The sequence below is a fragment of the Meriones unguiculatus genome, chromosome 16, assembly GCF_030254825.1.
Source record: "Meriones unguiculatus strain TT.TT164.6M chromosome 16, Bangor_MerUng_6.1, whole genome shotgun sequence".
NCBI lineage: Eukaryota > Metazoa > Chordata > Mammalia > Rodentia > Muridae > Meriones > Meriones unguiculatus.
Window position 1 is genome coordinate 30,888,817 of NC_083363.1, and position 16,859 is coordinate 30,905,675.

A 16,859-nucleotide genomic window follows, 5' to 3' on the forward strand; every position below is an offset into this window, starting at 1 on the left:
CTTTCAAGGTAGCAGGTCTACTTTAGAGAATTTGTACCACACATTTGGGCCCAAACATGCAAGCTGGAGGTTGTTACTTACTAAGTCCTTAATAAGATTTTAATAAGATTTTGCTTATCAAAATCTCTACTCTAATTGGGCCAAGGGAGGGGGTGTCTTGTGCTTATAATCCCAAGGTAAGATAATAAGGAAACTGAGGTACGATAATGACCACTGTAGTCAGGGCAGCCTTTACTATATAGTAAGTTCAGGACAACGTAGCCTCGAGTGAGATTTTTGGCTACAAACAAACTCCACCTTATATACAGAATCATTATTAATCTATTAAAATATTAATTTATTAAAAACAAAACAAAGTCCCCAGATTTCCTGGGCATAGTGATACAGGCCTTTAACGCAGTAGACAGATCCAAATTGAGGTCTCCACTGGGAGTTCCAGGCCAGCCAGGGCTACTTAGTGAGACCCTATTTCAAACTTCATTAAGTAGCACTAAGTAGGAAAGGTCTAGGAAAGCTTTGGAAGTGATGCTGTAGTCGAGGATAACGAATACAAAGATATGGTATCAGCGACAGCAGAGACAATTAACACTTGGTACAGCAGCACCTGTTTACTGTCCCAATACTCACTCTGGGCATCTAAAACACCTTTTAGTACCAAATTTTATATATACTATTCTTTGCATATTCACCCCGCAGCATAGCCTAAACAGTGAGCCCAAATGAATCTTTTCTTGGTTGATTACTTCAGGTGTTTCTTAGAAATGAAAAGGCACACATCAATATTCAAGTGTGTGCCCAAACAGTGACATTAAAACTTACTTTATGTTCTATCTACTATAATTTCCCTGATACCTCTTCTAGTTGCCTTGTGGCCCTTTCTAAATACCCACATAAATATCCACTCACTCACTCCCACACAGGTAAAGCTAGGATTGCCCATGGCCTAGGAGAGAGAACATGTTTTTTGATTCTGACTTCTCCTGCTTAATGTAAAATGCATTAGTCATGGTTCTCTGGATGAACAGAACTAAAGAATAAATCAATATATATAAGGGGGAGGAAGTAGCAGAATGGCTTACAGGCTTTGGTCCAGCTAGTCCAACAATGGCTGTCTACCAAGAGATAGTCCAAGAATATAGTAGTTGTTCAGTTGGATGTCTCAGCTGGTCTTCAGTATAGCTCAGGAATACAGAAGTAGGCTCTAGCCAGTGAAGGAGCAAGAGCAAGCAGGCAAAGAGGGAGTTTCCTTCTTCCATGTCCTTTATACAGGTGGCCACAAGTAGAAGGTATAGCCCAAATTAAAGTAGCTCTTTGTTGGGGTGATGTTTTTGTGTACTGTATGAAGATTATCCTTTTTACTGTATACTCAAATGCTGATTTCTGAGGTGGGGCAGATTTGACTACAAGAATTTTCATTTTTACCAAGCATTTCCTGTCTCAGTGTTGTGTAGATATTGTTAATAAAGAGCTGAACAGTCTTTACTGGGCAGTAGAGCCAAGTAGGGACTTCTGATCCCAGTGAAGGGAAGGGGAGCCTCATTTGGGGACAATGAAAATGGAGTCGACATCAAAACAGATAAAGGAGGTGCCAGAAAAGATTAAGATGGCAGATAAGGGCCACATGGCTAGAAGTAGGCCAGGCCAGTGTCAGAATATCTGAGTATCTGCCCAACTATTAGTACCCAAAGCTTTTAATAAATATAAAGATCAGGCATAGAAAAAAACCTTTACATTTTACAGATCTTCCTACCTCAAAAGATTGGTATTAAAGATGTCTTCCCACTTCAAATTATTCAATCAAGAAAAATTCTCTGGGAGGAAGGTGGGATGAGGGGGTGGGGGGGATAAGGGAGGGGACTACAGCTGGGATACAAAGTGAATAGATTAATTTAAAAAAAAAGAAAAAAAATTCCTCACAGGTGTACCTAGCCCCTTGGGTTTTAGTTAATTCTAGATGTTGTCAAGTTGATAACCAAGAATAGCTATCACATAAAATTTTCCTGATTTATGTTTTTCTTGCAAATTTCATTTTTATGGCTGTATAAAATTCCATTTTACATATCCATGGCATTTTCATTATCCATTCTGTTGATGACATCTAGGTTGTTTCCGTTTCCTTGGTATTGTGTAAAGAGCAGCAGTATCTCTGAGGTAGCATAGAATCTTCTAGGTACTGAGTCACATGGTAGCTCTATTTAACTTCTTGATGAAGTGGTATGGCTGGGTTACATGGTAGATCTATTTCATTTCTTGAGACCTCTGTAACTCATTTCCACAAATCAGCAGAGTAAAAAAATAAGGCTCTTCTTCCTATATCCTCAATAGCATTTGTCAGTCTTTAGTTTCTGGATGAGAGCCATTCTGACTCAGGTAGGAAGGTGGGTTAAGTAAATTTTAATTTGCATTGCCTTGGTGGCTAAGAATGTTGGTCACTTTTAAGCTACTGGCCCTCTGTGCTGCTTCTGTAAGAGCTCATCTAATGACTGGTAGTTCTAGGGCTGGGAAGATGGCTCAGTGATAAAGTACTTGCCTCACAAGCATGAGGACCTGAGTTTAATCCCAAAATGCCCAGAACACTGGGTGTGATGATGAGTTTATAAGGCTGGGGTTGGGGAGGAAGGGACAGCACAACCCTTAGGGATCCAGTTCAGCTTAATTGGTGAGTCCTATACCAATGAGAGAACTTGTTTCAAAGGAGGTCAGCTACCCTGAGGATGAGCAGTTCCCTTCAACAAACACACTAATAATTTTTGCAGATATTAACCATCTGTCTAAATTACGTTGGCATTCTGTAGGCTTTTCACTTTGCTAAATCTTAATTTCACAAAAGCCCATTTGTCAATTCTAAAGACCCCAGTGACACTGGGTCCTACTCAGAAAGTCTGAATCCTTTACTGCTATACCACCATGGACACACCTGACCTCATGTGTGACCTCAGAAGCCAAGTAAGGTCAGGTCGATCAGTCCTCAGTACTTGGATGGGAGTGCATTCTCTTCTAGGTCTTAAATAGAAAGTGGCACCCCCCCCCCCCCCAGTAATAACTTACTCTTAGTGATAAAAAGATGAATGAGATTATGGAGAGATGAACCAGCATTTAATAGGGTAGGTGGTACACATTGAGTCTAAGTACTAGATACATGGGTATTCATAACACACTTTCAATTTCACTGTCTGTAAATTGCTACATTTCAATATCGGGAAAAATGTTAATAATAATAATAATCAGGCTTATCACCCATAACCAAACAGACCACTGTGTCTTTAGTGTGGGTTCCAATGTACTACTTACCTCACAGATTTCTGGCTCTCACTTGAACTCACAAAGACTTGCAAAGGGAAGATAATATGAATGGCAGAGTAAATGTAATCACTACCTTATTAGCAATATATGCAAACTTGACTGCTACTTTACTAGCATGTGTTCATTGTATAAACAATGGTTTTAAAACTATGCATGTAACCTGTCTGGACCACTCTGACACCATTTTCCACTTTACAAATACTATCCCAGCAGTGTGTGGGGGTGCACACCTTTAACCAGGCGCTCAGGCAGGCAGGCAGGCGGGTTCAAGGCCAACCTGGTCTACAAAGTGAGTCTAGGATAGCCAGGGCTACAGAGAAACCCTGTCTCAAAAAAGCAAAACAACAAAACTTCCAAATAATCTTCTTGTCTTTATCTAGAGTATGCATATAGAGAACATATTTCGTATTTGTCTTTCTGAATGTTTTCTTTCCCTTACTATAATGCTCCATTTCCTTTTGAATGACATACTTTCCTTCTTTGTGTATAACAGAGTATATATAATTTTTTTCTTTATCACTTCACCCATCTGTTGGCACCTACAGATTCCCTAACTTGGTGGTGAAGGGACAGCAATGAAGTGCAGTATGTTGACTGATTTCTCCAGGTGTACGCCCCAAGAATAGTATAGCAGCATCTCTCTCCCTCCACACACACACAATCTATCTATCTTTTTTGAGAACTTGTATACTGTGATGGCCTTTCTAGGTGTCAACATGATAACCTGGTATTAACTAAAACCCAAGCAACTGGGTATATCTGTGAGGAATTTTTCTAAATTAAATCATTTGATGTGGGGAGGCCCATCTAATCTGGCTACACCTTCTGGTGGCAGCCTATAAAAAGGAAATGGTAGAAGGAAGCTTTTGTTCTTTGCCTGTTCACCCTTGCTGGTAAATTTATTCCTTCACTGGCCATACACCTACTTCTGGCATGCACTGAAGACCAGCTGAAATATCCAGCCTCATGAACTGAACAACTACTGGATTCTTGGATTTTGTGTTGGCAGACAGCCATTGTTGGAGTACCGGGACTACCTGTAAGCAACCTTAATAACACACAGTCAGTCTTTCTCTATGTTCTATTACTCAAGAACCCTGACTAACACACACACCAAGTTCCATATTCTTTCAATAGTGGCAGAACTAATGCATACTCCAACCCATGATGCTTATGAGCTATTCCCAATTCCTATCCTCACCAGCAATCTCTTATTTTGATGACAGCTATTCTGACTGCAGTAAGAAGGAATTACAGTATAGTTTTGATTTGTATTTTCCTGATTGCTCACTATGTTATTTTTTAATACATCTACAGGCCACATTTTTTGAGAACCATCTTGATGATTTGCCAGTTTATTGGTTAGATTATTTTGGTTTTCAATTTCTGAATTCTTTCTATATTCTGGATATTAATGCCATCAGATGAAAAGCTTTGGCTAAGTCTGCAGATTTTTACACCAGCCTTTTCTGCCGAGCCAGTTGACTGAGATGGTTGTTGAGAGACTCCAGGTACAATATGGAAAACAGTCAAATTAAGAGGCTCCACTAGGAAAATCCCCGTTTCCCTTGTTTTGTTTTGTTGCTTTTTGGGGGGTGAGGTAGGGGGGTTGTCAAGGCAGGTTTCTCTGTAGCCACGGCTGTCCTGGAACTCTCTCTGTATACATCAGGCTGACTTTGAACTTAGAGCTCCACCTAACTCTACCTTCTGAGTGCTGGGATTAAAAGTGTACACTACCACTGGCCCATGTTTCCAAGTTTACCTGGTGTCTAACACACAATATATCCATCTTGGAACTAATAAAATGATGGTTACAATATAAACAAGCATAGCCTCCATCCCTAAGAAACTCTTGGTAACAGTAGCCCAGACAGAGAACAAAATGAGTTCCTTGGGTACCAGAAGGGAGGTGGAGGGACTGCCCAGACCAGCTAGACTTTCTGCGGGTGTTTTCAGCCTTTTCCTGAAGAGGGGATTGTACAGGTGTGAAGAGCTTTAAAAGCTCAGCAAACATACACACATACAATGATTACACTTTGATGTGAAAACATATAGTAACATTCTCTGTGTTTCAACACTTCCACTAGCCCTATGACCCCTTCCTATAAGACTTTCTTCTTGGCTAAATTTCCATAAATATTCACCTTATCAGATTAACATGTAGAATGGAGCTTGACTTGGGCATGAGGGCAAGAATGATTGTAACACTTAGATTTAACATGTTTATCCTGCTGATACAAACGCTCCACTCTCAGGCCATTGGAAACTACTGTACTTTGAAGGGTAAATCTAGCAGCCATTCTGCATTAACAAAGGAGTGAGGGAGCTTGAAGCAGGACCCTCAGGCTGCTCACGGTGCCCACTTCTTGGCTCTAGTGGTGCTACATGCTCCTGTTTTTGTCAACCTCAGCCAGCAGAACTGCAACACAACCTGACACTGCCTTTCCGCAAGCACTTCTTTGCCCAGGATTAGGCTAGAATTGAGCCAGCTGGAGTTAGTCTGTCTAGTTCTCCCACAAAACTATGAATGTGTTTTCAAAAGTGAGAATATGAATGAATATGAATGAAAACGGATTTATTCTGGCCTTTGAGACATTCTCTTTCCATAGCATTTCCTGCCCATTTAGAAGACACAGAAGCAGTTGGCCAGCACTCACAGGGGTAATCTCTCTGAAGAGATTCAGAAATTCAACTACAATTAGCATGCAACCACCATAGGCCATCTGACTTGATAGTCACGAGCAAACACCAAGCTAGAACCTTTGAAGGCTCCAAATGTGTTCCTATTCTCCACTAATGATGTACCATGAATTAAATACTAAGATTCTAACTTCAAGGAGGCTTTTAAGTCTACAAAGGATGAAACATGTATATTAAACTGCTTAGAGAAAGACAAAGGAAACAAGAGTTTAGAGGACAGAGGCTTTTCCAGGTGAGGATAAACCAAGGAAAACACTAGAAGGTGTTACAGAATTAGATTTAAGTGTGAGAAGATCTTATCCAGGTGATGATAGTCTATGTGAAGTATTCCAAACAAAGGGAAAAGTCTTGAGCTATGTCTAGAGAAACCGAGAGCCTGCACTACTTAAACAATGCAGATGAACCAGTGAAGGTTCCACAGGCTCAAGCAACAGTGAGCAGAGGATAACTGCCTTTTGTCAGCAAAAACATTTGGCAGTTCTTAAGTGGCCAGATGCTTCCATTTTTAAAATAGCAACCTAGGTTAGACACCCAGTCCAAAGACAAGTATATTTTTAAAAAGCCTGAAGCCATGCCGATGCTGTCCCTTTTACTATTGCAAATGTAAGAAATTAGCTCAGTTTCTAGTTAACTTGACAAAAGCTAGGGTCTTCTGAAATGAGGGAACATCAACTGAGCCTCCGTAGACTGGCCGGCCAGTAGGAAGGCCGGGCTTTCTGGATGAATGTGGGAAGGCACAATCACTGCACGCCTGCTGTGGTGTCACCTCTGCACAGGCAGGCTGGAGCTTAAGACAGGCTGTTCAAGGGAGAGGAGCACGCCAGTTAACAGCACCTTTCCATGCAGCCTCTGCTTGAGTTCCTGTCTTGTCTGCCCTTCTTGATGGTCAATAAAATAAACTTCCCCGAGTTGCTTTCGGTGTGCTGCTTATCACAGCAATAGAAAAGTGGGATTTAGAAAGCACCTTAAAGAAACGCTCTTCCTAAAATGTGAGTAAAAGTTGTTCCACTTGGAAGAAGCACTGGATTCGTTTTCTCAGACCCACCATTTAAGAGTACAGTAAATCTGATCTAAGAAACCACACACAGTAGGGTGTGTTGGCACCCGTTATCCCAGCACTCAGGGAGGCAGAGGCAGGCGGATCTCTGTGAGTTCCAGGCCAGCCTGGGCTACAAGGGGAGTCCAGGACAGCCAAGGCTACACAGAGAAACCTCATTTCAAAAAAAAAAAAAAAAAGGAAAAACCAAACCAGATGCAGAAAACAGGTTTTCGGCGTCATCTGAGTAAAAACAATTTCCCTCTCCTAGATAAAAATGTCCTCTTCTCCCCTCCTCCCCCAATTCAGCCATTATTATAAGGGTAGAATCCTTAAACCAGCAACTTTTTCCCCCCAAAGTTTGGGGGAAAATCCACTCAAGGTCACTTTTAACCTCCAGTCAAAACGGTTTTCAAACGTTCCTTTGTACGATCTACAAAGGCAAAAAAAAATCTACAAAAGCTTTTTTTTTTTCAAACTGGATTTTCCCGCCTAAATTCTCAGGGCCCTTTCTGCAACCAATAGCACTATCTGCTGTCTACACGTTTTCTTCTGCAAGGACATTATCCCCTAACGCCCAATCAAAAGTGTGGCGATGAAAACTAAATGGGCTTCCTCATTCAAATGGCACTTCTCGCTATTGCATTAGTCCCCTATATAACACTAACCCCCAGGTATTTATTTTCAACAGTCAATCTCCACCGAGAGGCACGATTCCAGCCTCTACCCTCTCTCCGCCTTGCAGCATTTGGATGATACCCGCCAAAGATTAATGGCTAACAGCCCACGGAAGCCTTCCTCTCGCCCGTAGGTGGTTAGGGGAAAAAAAAAATCTCAGCAAGTTTTTAAGCATCAGCTGAGAAAACGTTCACTCGGGGTTTGGAAGTGTATTAGAAAAACTAGACACCAGTGGGCTGGGCTAAGAATGGAGCGTAAGACTGATACAAAAAGGTTAAATCGGCAAGCCTTCGAAGGAGGAAGCTCACGGAAAGAGCCTTGAATAGGAACCGCGAGATGTGTGTCCCCAATCATTAACAGCGCGGAAGGCTGTCCTGCAAGAGCAAGGTTCCAAACACCGCGCAAAAAGAGGAAGGTTAGGCTCCAGCACGGAGGTGTGCCGGTCCGGCGGGCCGAACGGGGCGGGGAAGGGAGGAAATGACGAGCCAGAAAGGGGTGGTAACGGCGCCGGGCCGGAGCCACGGGGTGGCGGGCCGGGAGGAGGGGTGCGGCGGGCGCACTAACGGCCCCGGGGTCCGTGTTGGGAGGCCGGGTCGCGCGTCTCCGCCCGTCCTCGCTACGGATCTGTAACCCGGCCTGCGCAGGGCCTCAGGGTCCGGGGGCCTCGCCGGGGCCCGGAACGTGGGGACACAGGAACAGCTCGTAGGGAGGAGGCTGGAACGACATAGAAAACTGCCACGGCTCGTGCTGGGCGCTCAGCCAGCTGCCCACCCGGGACCCGGGGATCGGGGGCCAGGGGCGCCTCCGCCACCGGCGCCCGGAGGGGATCCCGCCACGGACCGCCCCGGCGGGCCTCCCCAGGCTCCGAGCCGGTGCGGCTGGCCACCCAACTCCGGCAGCCTCGGCTCGACTCCCGGGCTCGACGGACGCCTGGGCCTCTCCTGAGTGGTCAGCGAGACCCGCCAATCGGGGCGCTGGGGCCGGCTCTGGGCCGCTGGATATTGGCTCCTTATACTCACCGTGCCTCGCTCCCCCGGTTCGCTGCCCGCGCTGATTGGCTCCAGTACCGGACCCCGAAACCCAATCAGAGGCTCCAGCCGCCGCCGCCGCCGCCACTGCCGCTGCCTCGCAAAATGGCGAATCTGAACAAAGGCGAATCGGGCCTCCCTCCAACCGCCTTCGCGCAAGCGCCTTTGAGACCACGCCCCATAACCCGGGTCAAACTGGCCCCGCCCCCTGGAGGGAGCACTGCGCAGGCGTCCCATAGGCCACGCCCACTTCCTGGATTTGACACCGTCTTCCGCCAGAGGACTACGCAGGCGCCTTCTAGAGGAGCCATGCTCTTTTTCTTAAGCACCGCCCAGCGTGATATACTACGCAGGCGCTAACACGCCCGTTTTTGGGTTTTTTTTTTGTTTTGTTTTGTTTTTTTCCTGTTGTCCACCATTTGTAAGGGACACACACCCTTGGGGCCAAATGCGCAAGCGCTCTTCCTCTCAAATCGGGGTCGATATCTTGGTACGCATGCCTGAGCGGCGGCGGGAGACTACGGAGTTTACCGCCGGAAATTCTGAAGCCTTGACCATGGAGAGCCGGCCCGTCTCTCTAGCTAGAGAGGCTTACTTCCGCCCCGTTAAGGGATGGGGGCGGCCATCTTGAGTGCGTGCAATTAAAGGCCTTGGCGGGATTGGTCCGCGTCCGGGCTCTGCTGTTGCTCCGAGGGTTCCACAGCGAACCCTTCCCTGCGTGGAGGAGGGCCTGCTGACGCCCGATTCCTTTTGCAGGTGAAGGATGACCCCAGCACGCACTTCTACGGGACCTACGACTTACCCTCCTTAGGGTAGGGGGAGAGAAAGGGAAGCTATTTCAGACTTTCCTTCCCGCCCCTCCGAGAGTTCGGTACACTGATTGCCGCTCCTTCCTTATTTTCTTCTTAGTCATATCCTCTGGGAAAATACCAGACTGTCCTAAACCTACCCTGCTAGGAGGCTAGAAGAGGGTTCGAAGTAAGGAGGTGTGTCTTGGGGCCGCCTGTCCTTCCGATCCTGGAAAGGTGTGGATACACGTTGAGGAGGTGGGAAGAGCTACGTGGGGGTGTCAGGGCAATCCGAACACGCTATGTTCAGGCTGCCTGAGCGTTTTCACTTTCTTTTCCTTTTCATTAGCAGAAGAAACTCTTTAAATTCTGGAAATAGTGACTCAGTATCATGGCCAGCCGCCTTAATGAAGATCCAGAAGGAAGTCGAGTGCGTAACGGCTATTAAACTTATCGGTGAAGTGAAATTCAGAGTAATTGAGGTCAAAAGCATAAACACTTTTTAATTAAACCAATAATTGGATTCCCAACTCCCCCCTCCACACCCCCCCGTTTGTTTCTCTGTAGCTGATTTACTTAGGAAAGGCTAATAGAATCCTAGGCAGAGATCATCCATCACTTTCCTCTTACAGATACTTTAATATATGGTAGTTTAACTCCGTAAGATGGGAAGGTTTGGCCTTCAGTCAGAGTGGTGAAGCAGAGAAGATGCAGTGGAAGTGGTGCTCTTGTTGAAGATCCGAAAAGAGCAATATTCTGTTTTTAACAAGCCTTTTCTTTCCCTTTGCACATTTTAGATCACTTATGTAAAAGGAGATCTTTTCGCATGTCCCAAAACAGACTCTCTAGCCCATTGTATCAGTGAGGATTGTCGAATGGGTGCCGGAATAGCTGTTCTCTTCAAGAAGAAATTTGGAGGAGTACAGGAACTGTTAAGTCAACGTGAGTTTTGAGAGCACCGTAGCCTATTCCATGCTTGCTGAAGCCTGGTTTGCTCTTCCATTATACTCTGTATATATGTGCATTCAGAGAGATTTCTAGTGACCGAGTGCTTTTAACTTTTAACTTTTCAGATTTTTTTTTTTTAACTTCCTCACAAGAATCGCTTTTGGTTTGGATCTTTACTCTCCCTTTTTTTTTCTTTGTGTGAGTTTGTATTGTGCAGATACATGTCTGGAGGCCAGAGCTTGACCCCACCTCCTCAACTCTATTTATTTATTTATTTATTAGCTCTCCACTCTATATTTATATTTTTGAGACAGTGTCTCGTAATGAACATAGTTTGTCCATTTAGCTCCCAAACTCAATTTTCCTTCCAAAATATTTCACTTCTCTCAAACCTTTGGTTAAATGTAGGGCATATCAAGTTCCATATGTGTTGCTTAGAGGTCAAGATCCTGTACTGAATATTGCTCTATGTTATTTATTTGTTTGTCTGTTCATTATGAAGCAGAATCTTCTTGCCACTTGCTGTATAGCCTAAGCTTGTCCTGAACTCTAAGCAGCCCTCCTAGCTCAGTCTCCTAAATACTGACATTACAGGCATGAGCCATGACACCAGGCTTCTTCAATTTATTCTTCAAAAGGGGGTTTGGGCTGGACATGATAGCAGGCACCTTTAATCCCAGTGATTGGAATATAGAGTGGGGTGGATCATTGTGAGTTCAAGACAAGCTGATCTACATCAGGAGGCCAACCAGGGCTGTATACCTATGAAGAGTGGTTTGTAAACCACTTTACAGACCCCCTCCACCACTTTCTGCTAGTGACTTTAAATCAGGACTATGCATTACAGTCCACCTGGCGCTTCTGAAATGATCTCTCACCACATTTTGGGCCTGTCTCTCCAGAACAACTCCTTCTCCAGACTTACAGGCAGTGTACCATTCATTATATCTCCAGGTGTGGACAAAGCAACTTCTTACTGAGTTTGATTACAGTTATTTAAAAGGATGACATTGAGCCTGGTGCTGGTGCATGCCTTTAATCCCAACACCTGGGAGGCAGAGGCAGGTGGATCTCTGAGTTCAAGGCCAGCCTGTTCTACAAAGCAAGTTTAGGACAGCCAGGGCTGTTACACAGAAAAACCTTGTCTTGAAAAAAGAAATCAAATAAATCAAATGATGACATTGTTTCTGAATAAAAAATGTAATAGCTAAAGGACTTTAAATGTTTCTCATAGCAGAGTGTGGTGGCACACACCTCCAATCCCAGCATTTGAGATGCAGAGGCAGGTGGATCTCTGAGTTCAAGGGCTGCCGGTTTACAGACCAAGTTCAGGACAGCCAGGGCTATACAGAGAAGCCCTGATGGTGTGGTTGGGGCTGTTCCTCATAATGTTTAATATAACTGTGAAAGGGCTGTTGTTGGGACTGGGGCCATGGTTCATTTTTGTAAAGAGCTTGCTGAACAAGCATGAGGGTGTGAGTTACATCTTCAGAGCCCATGTGTTTTGTTTTATTTTTTAAATTAGATAGATATGAAGATAGATAGATAGAGTGCTCTAGAAGAGCAATAACCACTGAGCCATCTCTCCAGCCTCTTTCTTTCTCTCTCCCTCTCTCTCTTTCTCTCTTTCCTTTTCTGCATATAGACATCTTTGCTCCTAATCCTGGGGAGATGGAGGTCGATGGATCTCTGGGGCTCACTGGCCAGCCAGTAGAGCTGGTTCAGTGAGCTCTAGTTTCAGTGAAAGAGTGTCTCAAAAAGAAAAAAAAAAATAATAATAAGGAAAACAAATTCAAACATTAGATGGGTTGAGAATGCTGTTGAGATGGCGTGTGTATCGCTTTTGAAGATGACCTGAATTTGGTTCTTAACATCCACATTGGGTGTGTCGCAATTCCCTGTAACTCTGGTTCCAGGGGATTTGATATCTCTGGCTCCCAGAAGTGCACTGTACTTGTGCATACATGCACAGACCATTTAAAAATAGTAAAAGTAAATTCTTTTACTAATTAGATGGAAAGTATTTGAGAAAGACACTCAACATTGTCCTCCAGTCTCTGTGCTTACCCATATGTGTGCGCACACACACACACACACAAATACCTTGTTGAATAAATATGTTTAACAAATTTTGAATAGTGGTACATTCTAAGACAATTTCTAGACAATAGTGTTAATGTGCTTTAAGTGGGCAGGTGACAGTGCATTCAAAATCAGGTTAGGTATGCTCAGGTCTACAAGAATTTTTTTATCATAAGTGTGGAGATGGACATTTCTGGGGTTCCCCCCCTTTTTTTTTTTACTATTAAATAACTGTTTTTCTTAGAAAAGAAGTCTGGAGAAGTGGCTGTTCTGAAGAGAGATGAGCGATATATATATTACTTGGTAAGATGGGGCCACATCTTCATCCCGTTAGATTGGCAGATAAATGGACTTCCCGGCATTGGTCATGATGCTCCATCCTACACAGCAAAGGATGCCAAACATCTCCCCATTTTACATCAGCTCAGCTCCGGAGGTGTTGGCTGCTTGGAGCACTGAGTTAGATATACCAGGCTGTGCCACGGTTTCATGGTGAGTCCACCATAGGCCTGTGGTCTAGGAGTGGCAGGCCTTATGGAGATTCACTGCCCTTTCTTAGGCACAGGGAAAGGAAACCCCGTCTCGAGAGATTTTCCTGAGGGCCTTTTCTCTGATCTTCCCTGACAAATGTAGAGGCACGAAATGCCCTGCTCCTCTCCTGCCTGCTGGAGGAAAGGGATTCTTTATCATCCACACAGTATTTGGACCCAGAAGAGATACGGCTTCCTTACAGCTGGTGGGGGGTGATTTAGAGCCAGCCCACACAAGCCTTTCTGGCCAGCCAACAGAGCCAGGAAATACTAACCTGTAAAGTGCTGTGCTAAAAGCCAAGAATGATTTTCAGTTAGAAGAACTATCCCTTGCTGTTGCTTTCGTAGGGAAACAAAAAGCAAGGGAACATGATTTCTAAATGAATAGAAGGGCGCCACCTGGGCAGTAAAAGTACCTTGGCACAAGTGTGCCCCTTACCTGGCACACACTTCACCAGTGACCTGGCTTAAGCACGGCTTTCCGGTGCTGTGGTTTTCCTTATTACATGGTAGAGTCTGCTTCTGAGTCACTGGTGGATTTTCCTGTGGCTGCAAAGATAGTGTCATTCTTGCTGTAGATGAATTGGGAGAATTAATCATTAAAAATATGCTTATTCTTTGAATCTTCAGGATGTAGAGGAATCTGGTGGCTTCCTCATCATTGAAGATGTTCTGGGGAGGTGGAACTAATGAGAGTTTGAATCCTCTTTTGTGTTCAGATTACAAAGAAGCGGCCTTCACACAAGCCGACGTATGAAAACCTACAGAAGAGTTTAGAGGCCATGAAGTCCCATTGTTTGAAGAATGGAGTCACTGACCTCTCCATGCCCAGGCAAGTAAATCCTGAATTGATCGGTGAAGTGTAGTCTCAAACTTCTAGGCCACACCAAGAATGTAGACAAGTTACAGGTAGACAAGGCCCAGCTTTTCAGAGCTACCTGCTAAGTTTCGCTGAGGCCACAGCATAGCTGTTTTCTACCCTGAGTTGGATGAATCAGGTAAGTAATGAAAGGCACACACCTTCCGTGGGGAGTGCCCTTGGCCTTCAGACACATCTGTTGATTTCCTGCCATTGTGTTTCAAGTGTTGGCCTCAATCCTGAAGTAGTGGAATCACAGATTGGAGACTGAGTAGCTGCCATTCCTCTCAGGCTACTTCTGATCTCCTTAAATTGAATTTTGTGCCAGGAAAGTTGTCAATGACGTCTGCCTTTTATGCTGCATGTCTGCTTGTGGTTCTTGTGGGTAGCAGTCAGGGCCTGTCCCTGATGTCCCTTTGAGGACTTAAATGATTTGGGGTGTTCAGTGGGCCTTTGCTTCCTGTTGAGGAACTGGTCCATACCCCTTCTCTTTTTAGCACCTTAGTTGTTTTTAGTCAGTGCTGACGACATTCAAGTGACCACATTCAAGATGGTGTCCACACCATCTCCCTTTTTTTTAAAATGTGCATTTGTATTTTGTCTGTATACATATCTGTGTGAAGGTGTCTGATCCCCTGGGCCTGGAGTTACAGATAGTTGTGAGCTGCCATGTGGTTGCTGGAATTGAACCCTGGTGCTTTAGTAAAGCAGCCCATCCCCTTATCCCTTTAATATACTTATGGCTTATGCATCACTAACACTTTTTTTAAATTGCTGTTCAGGAACTTGATTGTCTTGCTGTAAATTTTAAGCTTCCCCTTTGTCCCTAGGGCTGTTGAGGATCAGTACCGTGTCATACTAGAAGAAAGGTGTCAGGCAGTACAGTTGACCAGCTGATTGCAAAGACCTCACTCTTGGGCCACAGCCAGCATTTCTGGACATTCATTTTTTGACTTCCTCTGTAAAGGTCCTCTCCTTGCATCTTCCTTAACATTCTGTTATCTTAAGTGTGTTTTAAACCACATACATTTTCCGATCTGTTGAAGATAGTTTTCATAGAAAGAGGGTAACTGGGCTAGTGGCCTCATGCCAAAGAGTGAAAGAATTAGAAATAATTGGAAAGCAAAGAGATATGATAGAAATAATTGGAAAGCAAAGAGATATGACAGGCGCCTAAGAGCTGTCTTGAGTGGCTTCACATGAGTCGACTCGTAGATTCTTCATTTTGGCTGCCTATAGGTGTGAGGATAACTGCTTTGAATAGAGCTCAAAGGAAGAGGAAAGGAGGAGGAGTCTCCTGAATACTTTAATCACAACCGATGGAGGGGTTTTGTTTTTCACAATCTAACCAAAAGACTAAGAAAAGCTGAGATTTTTGTTTGTCCGTTTTCAGAATTGGATGTGGCCTGGATCGTCTGCAGTGGGAAAATGTATCTGCGATTATTGAAGAAGTGTTTGAGTCAACAGACATCAAGATTACCGTGTATACACTCTGAACAGATGGCAATTCTGGATGGGCCCAGTCTTTTGTGTCAATCCCTACTTGGCTGTAGGACTAAGCAATTGTAGGACTTAATGGCCAGAGGACAGTCGGTGTGAGGGAATCTGTGTCACAGATGAGGGCTTCTGTATTCCAAAAGGATATGGTGGGCACTGCGCCCAAGCAGTGTTGCTGTATTCTTTTGCAGGAGGGTAAGGTCTGTCACTAACCCAGGAAACCAGATAGGTAAGCTGTTCTAGGGCCTGTTTTGTTTGTCCACTACTGGGTTTGTTTGGCTGGTCACTAGGTGGCAGCATTGGTTCTAATTTTTCTTTTAAAGAGACATTATGGGAAGGGTAACCTTTTGAGATTCTTCACGTCTCTTGTGTTTGTACACATAGTGTTAGTTTGATGTCATCAAAAAATCATCATAGGAAAGGGTATGGTTGTTACAAATGTCACCAAGGAGTTTGTGGTGACAAGAGTGGAACAATAAACCTTTCTCTTAGGTTCACTGAGATTTGTGTGCAAACACGTCTGTTTTCTGGATCTTGCGGACAGGCTAAACCTGTGACTTAATTTTGAAGAGCCAGGGTTCACTGGGAAGAGCAACAAGGAAGGAGGGAAGCATGGACAAGGATTGTGTCCACCTGGCTAGAAGGCAGGGTTAGAGTGTGGGGGCTGTTTTCTGTCTGCTGCATAGTTGATGCAGTTGACGTCTCTGGACTTAACAGGAGGCCAGTGAAATAAATTAAAGACTCGGTGGCAAGGTTGGGTTCCAGGTTTGTTTTTACCTCCCTAGATTATGGCATGCTACTAACTGGAATCTCAAGAGCACCACAGCAGTTATTGGTCCCTCTTCTAAAACTGAGGACAAGCCTCATGTGTATGGTAGGAGGATAAAGCCCATGGATTCAGCCAGTGTTACTAGAGCTATTGGGAAAACTAGGAATCCTCCCTACCCCACGATGGTAGTAGTTAACACAACCAGACAAACCAGAGTTTGTATTCTAGTGTGAATGCTGGTTGTTCAGGAATGGGTGATTCTTTCAGTGTGAAAAAAACAAAGTTAGCTGGGCATGGTGGTGCACGCCTTTAATCCCAGCAGAAGCAGGTGGATCTTGTGAGTTCAAGGCCAATCTGGTCTACAGTTTGCATCCAGGACAGCCAGAGCTACACAGAGAAACCCTGTCTCAAAAACAAAACAAAAACACCTAACTTAGAAAGGGCTTGTGGAAACATGGTCTAAGTACTTTAGACACGTGATCTTACACTGCAGCCTGATAAGAGGCAGTAGTTTCAAAAAGTGTTTCACTTTTGTATCTTGGTGCTGTGGGGGAAGTCCATTACTAACTTAGACCAAAGCTACTATTATATCTTATTTGACTGTGGCAAATCTTTACTTTCTTTCTCTACTGTGGATTATA

The 16,859-nt window shown here is 44.3% G+C and overlaps 2 protein-coding genes across 25 annotated transcripts in view; one reads left to right on the top strand and one right to left on the bottom strand.

Moving 5' to 3' along the window:
• Nfya (nuclear transcription factor Y subunit alpha) overlaps window positions 1-8,903 on the bottom strand; it is a 28,276-nt gene extending 19,373 nt beyond the window's left edge. For 4 of the 11 annotated variants that reach the window (XR_009586780.1, XM_021637264.2, XM_021637260.2 and 1 more), the window contains exon 1: window positions 8,737-8,900. The gene's annotated coding sequence lies outside the window, so the exon portion shown is untranslated. Of the gene's footprint in view, window positions 1-8,736 lie in introns of all 11 variants that reach the window. The other 7 variants (XM_060369615.1, XM_060369613.1, XM_060369614.1 and 4 more) reach the window with 3 other exon arrangements.
• A 345-nt stretch (window positions 8,904-9,248) lies between these two features.
• Oard1 (O-acyl-ADP-ribose deacylase 1) lies at window positions 9,249-15,950 on the top strand. Of its 14 annotated transcripts, none has more exons than XM_021637270.2 (7): window positions 9,249-9,557; window positions 9,655-9,791; window positions 9,883-9,963; window positions 10,331-10,475; window positions 12,808-12,866; window positions 13,813-13,925; window positions 15,346-15,950. In XM_021637270.2, the coding sequence occupies exons 3-7, from the start codon at window positions 9,925-9,927 to the stop codon at window positions 15,446-15,448; spliced, it is 459 nt and encodes a 152-aa protein (XP_021492945.1). In that variant the 5' UTR covers window positions 9,249-9,557; window positions 9,655-9,791; window positions 9,883-9,924; the 3' UTR covers window positions 15,449-15,950. The 14 variants fall into 14 exon arrangements, with proteins under 14 accessions (XP_021492945.1, XP_060225601.1, XP_060225603.1 ...); XM_060369618.1 differs by having other exon boundaries at window positions 9,886-9,963; XM_060369620.1 differs by having other exon boundaries at window positions 9,655-9,770.
• The last annotated feature ends 909 nt before the right edge of the window (window positions 15,951-16,859 follow it).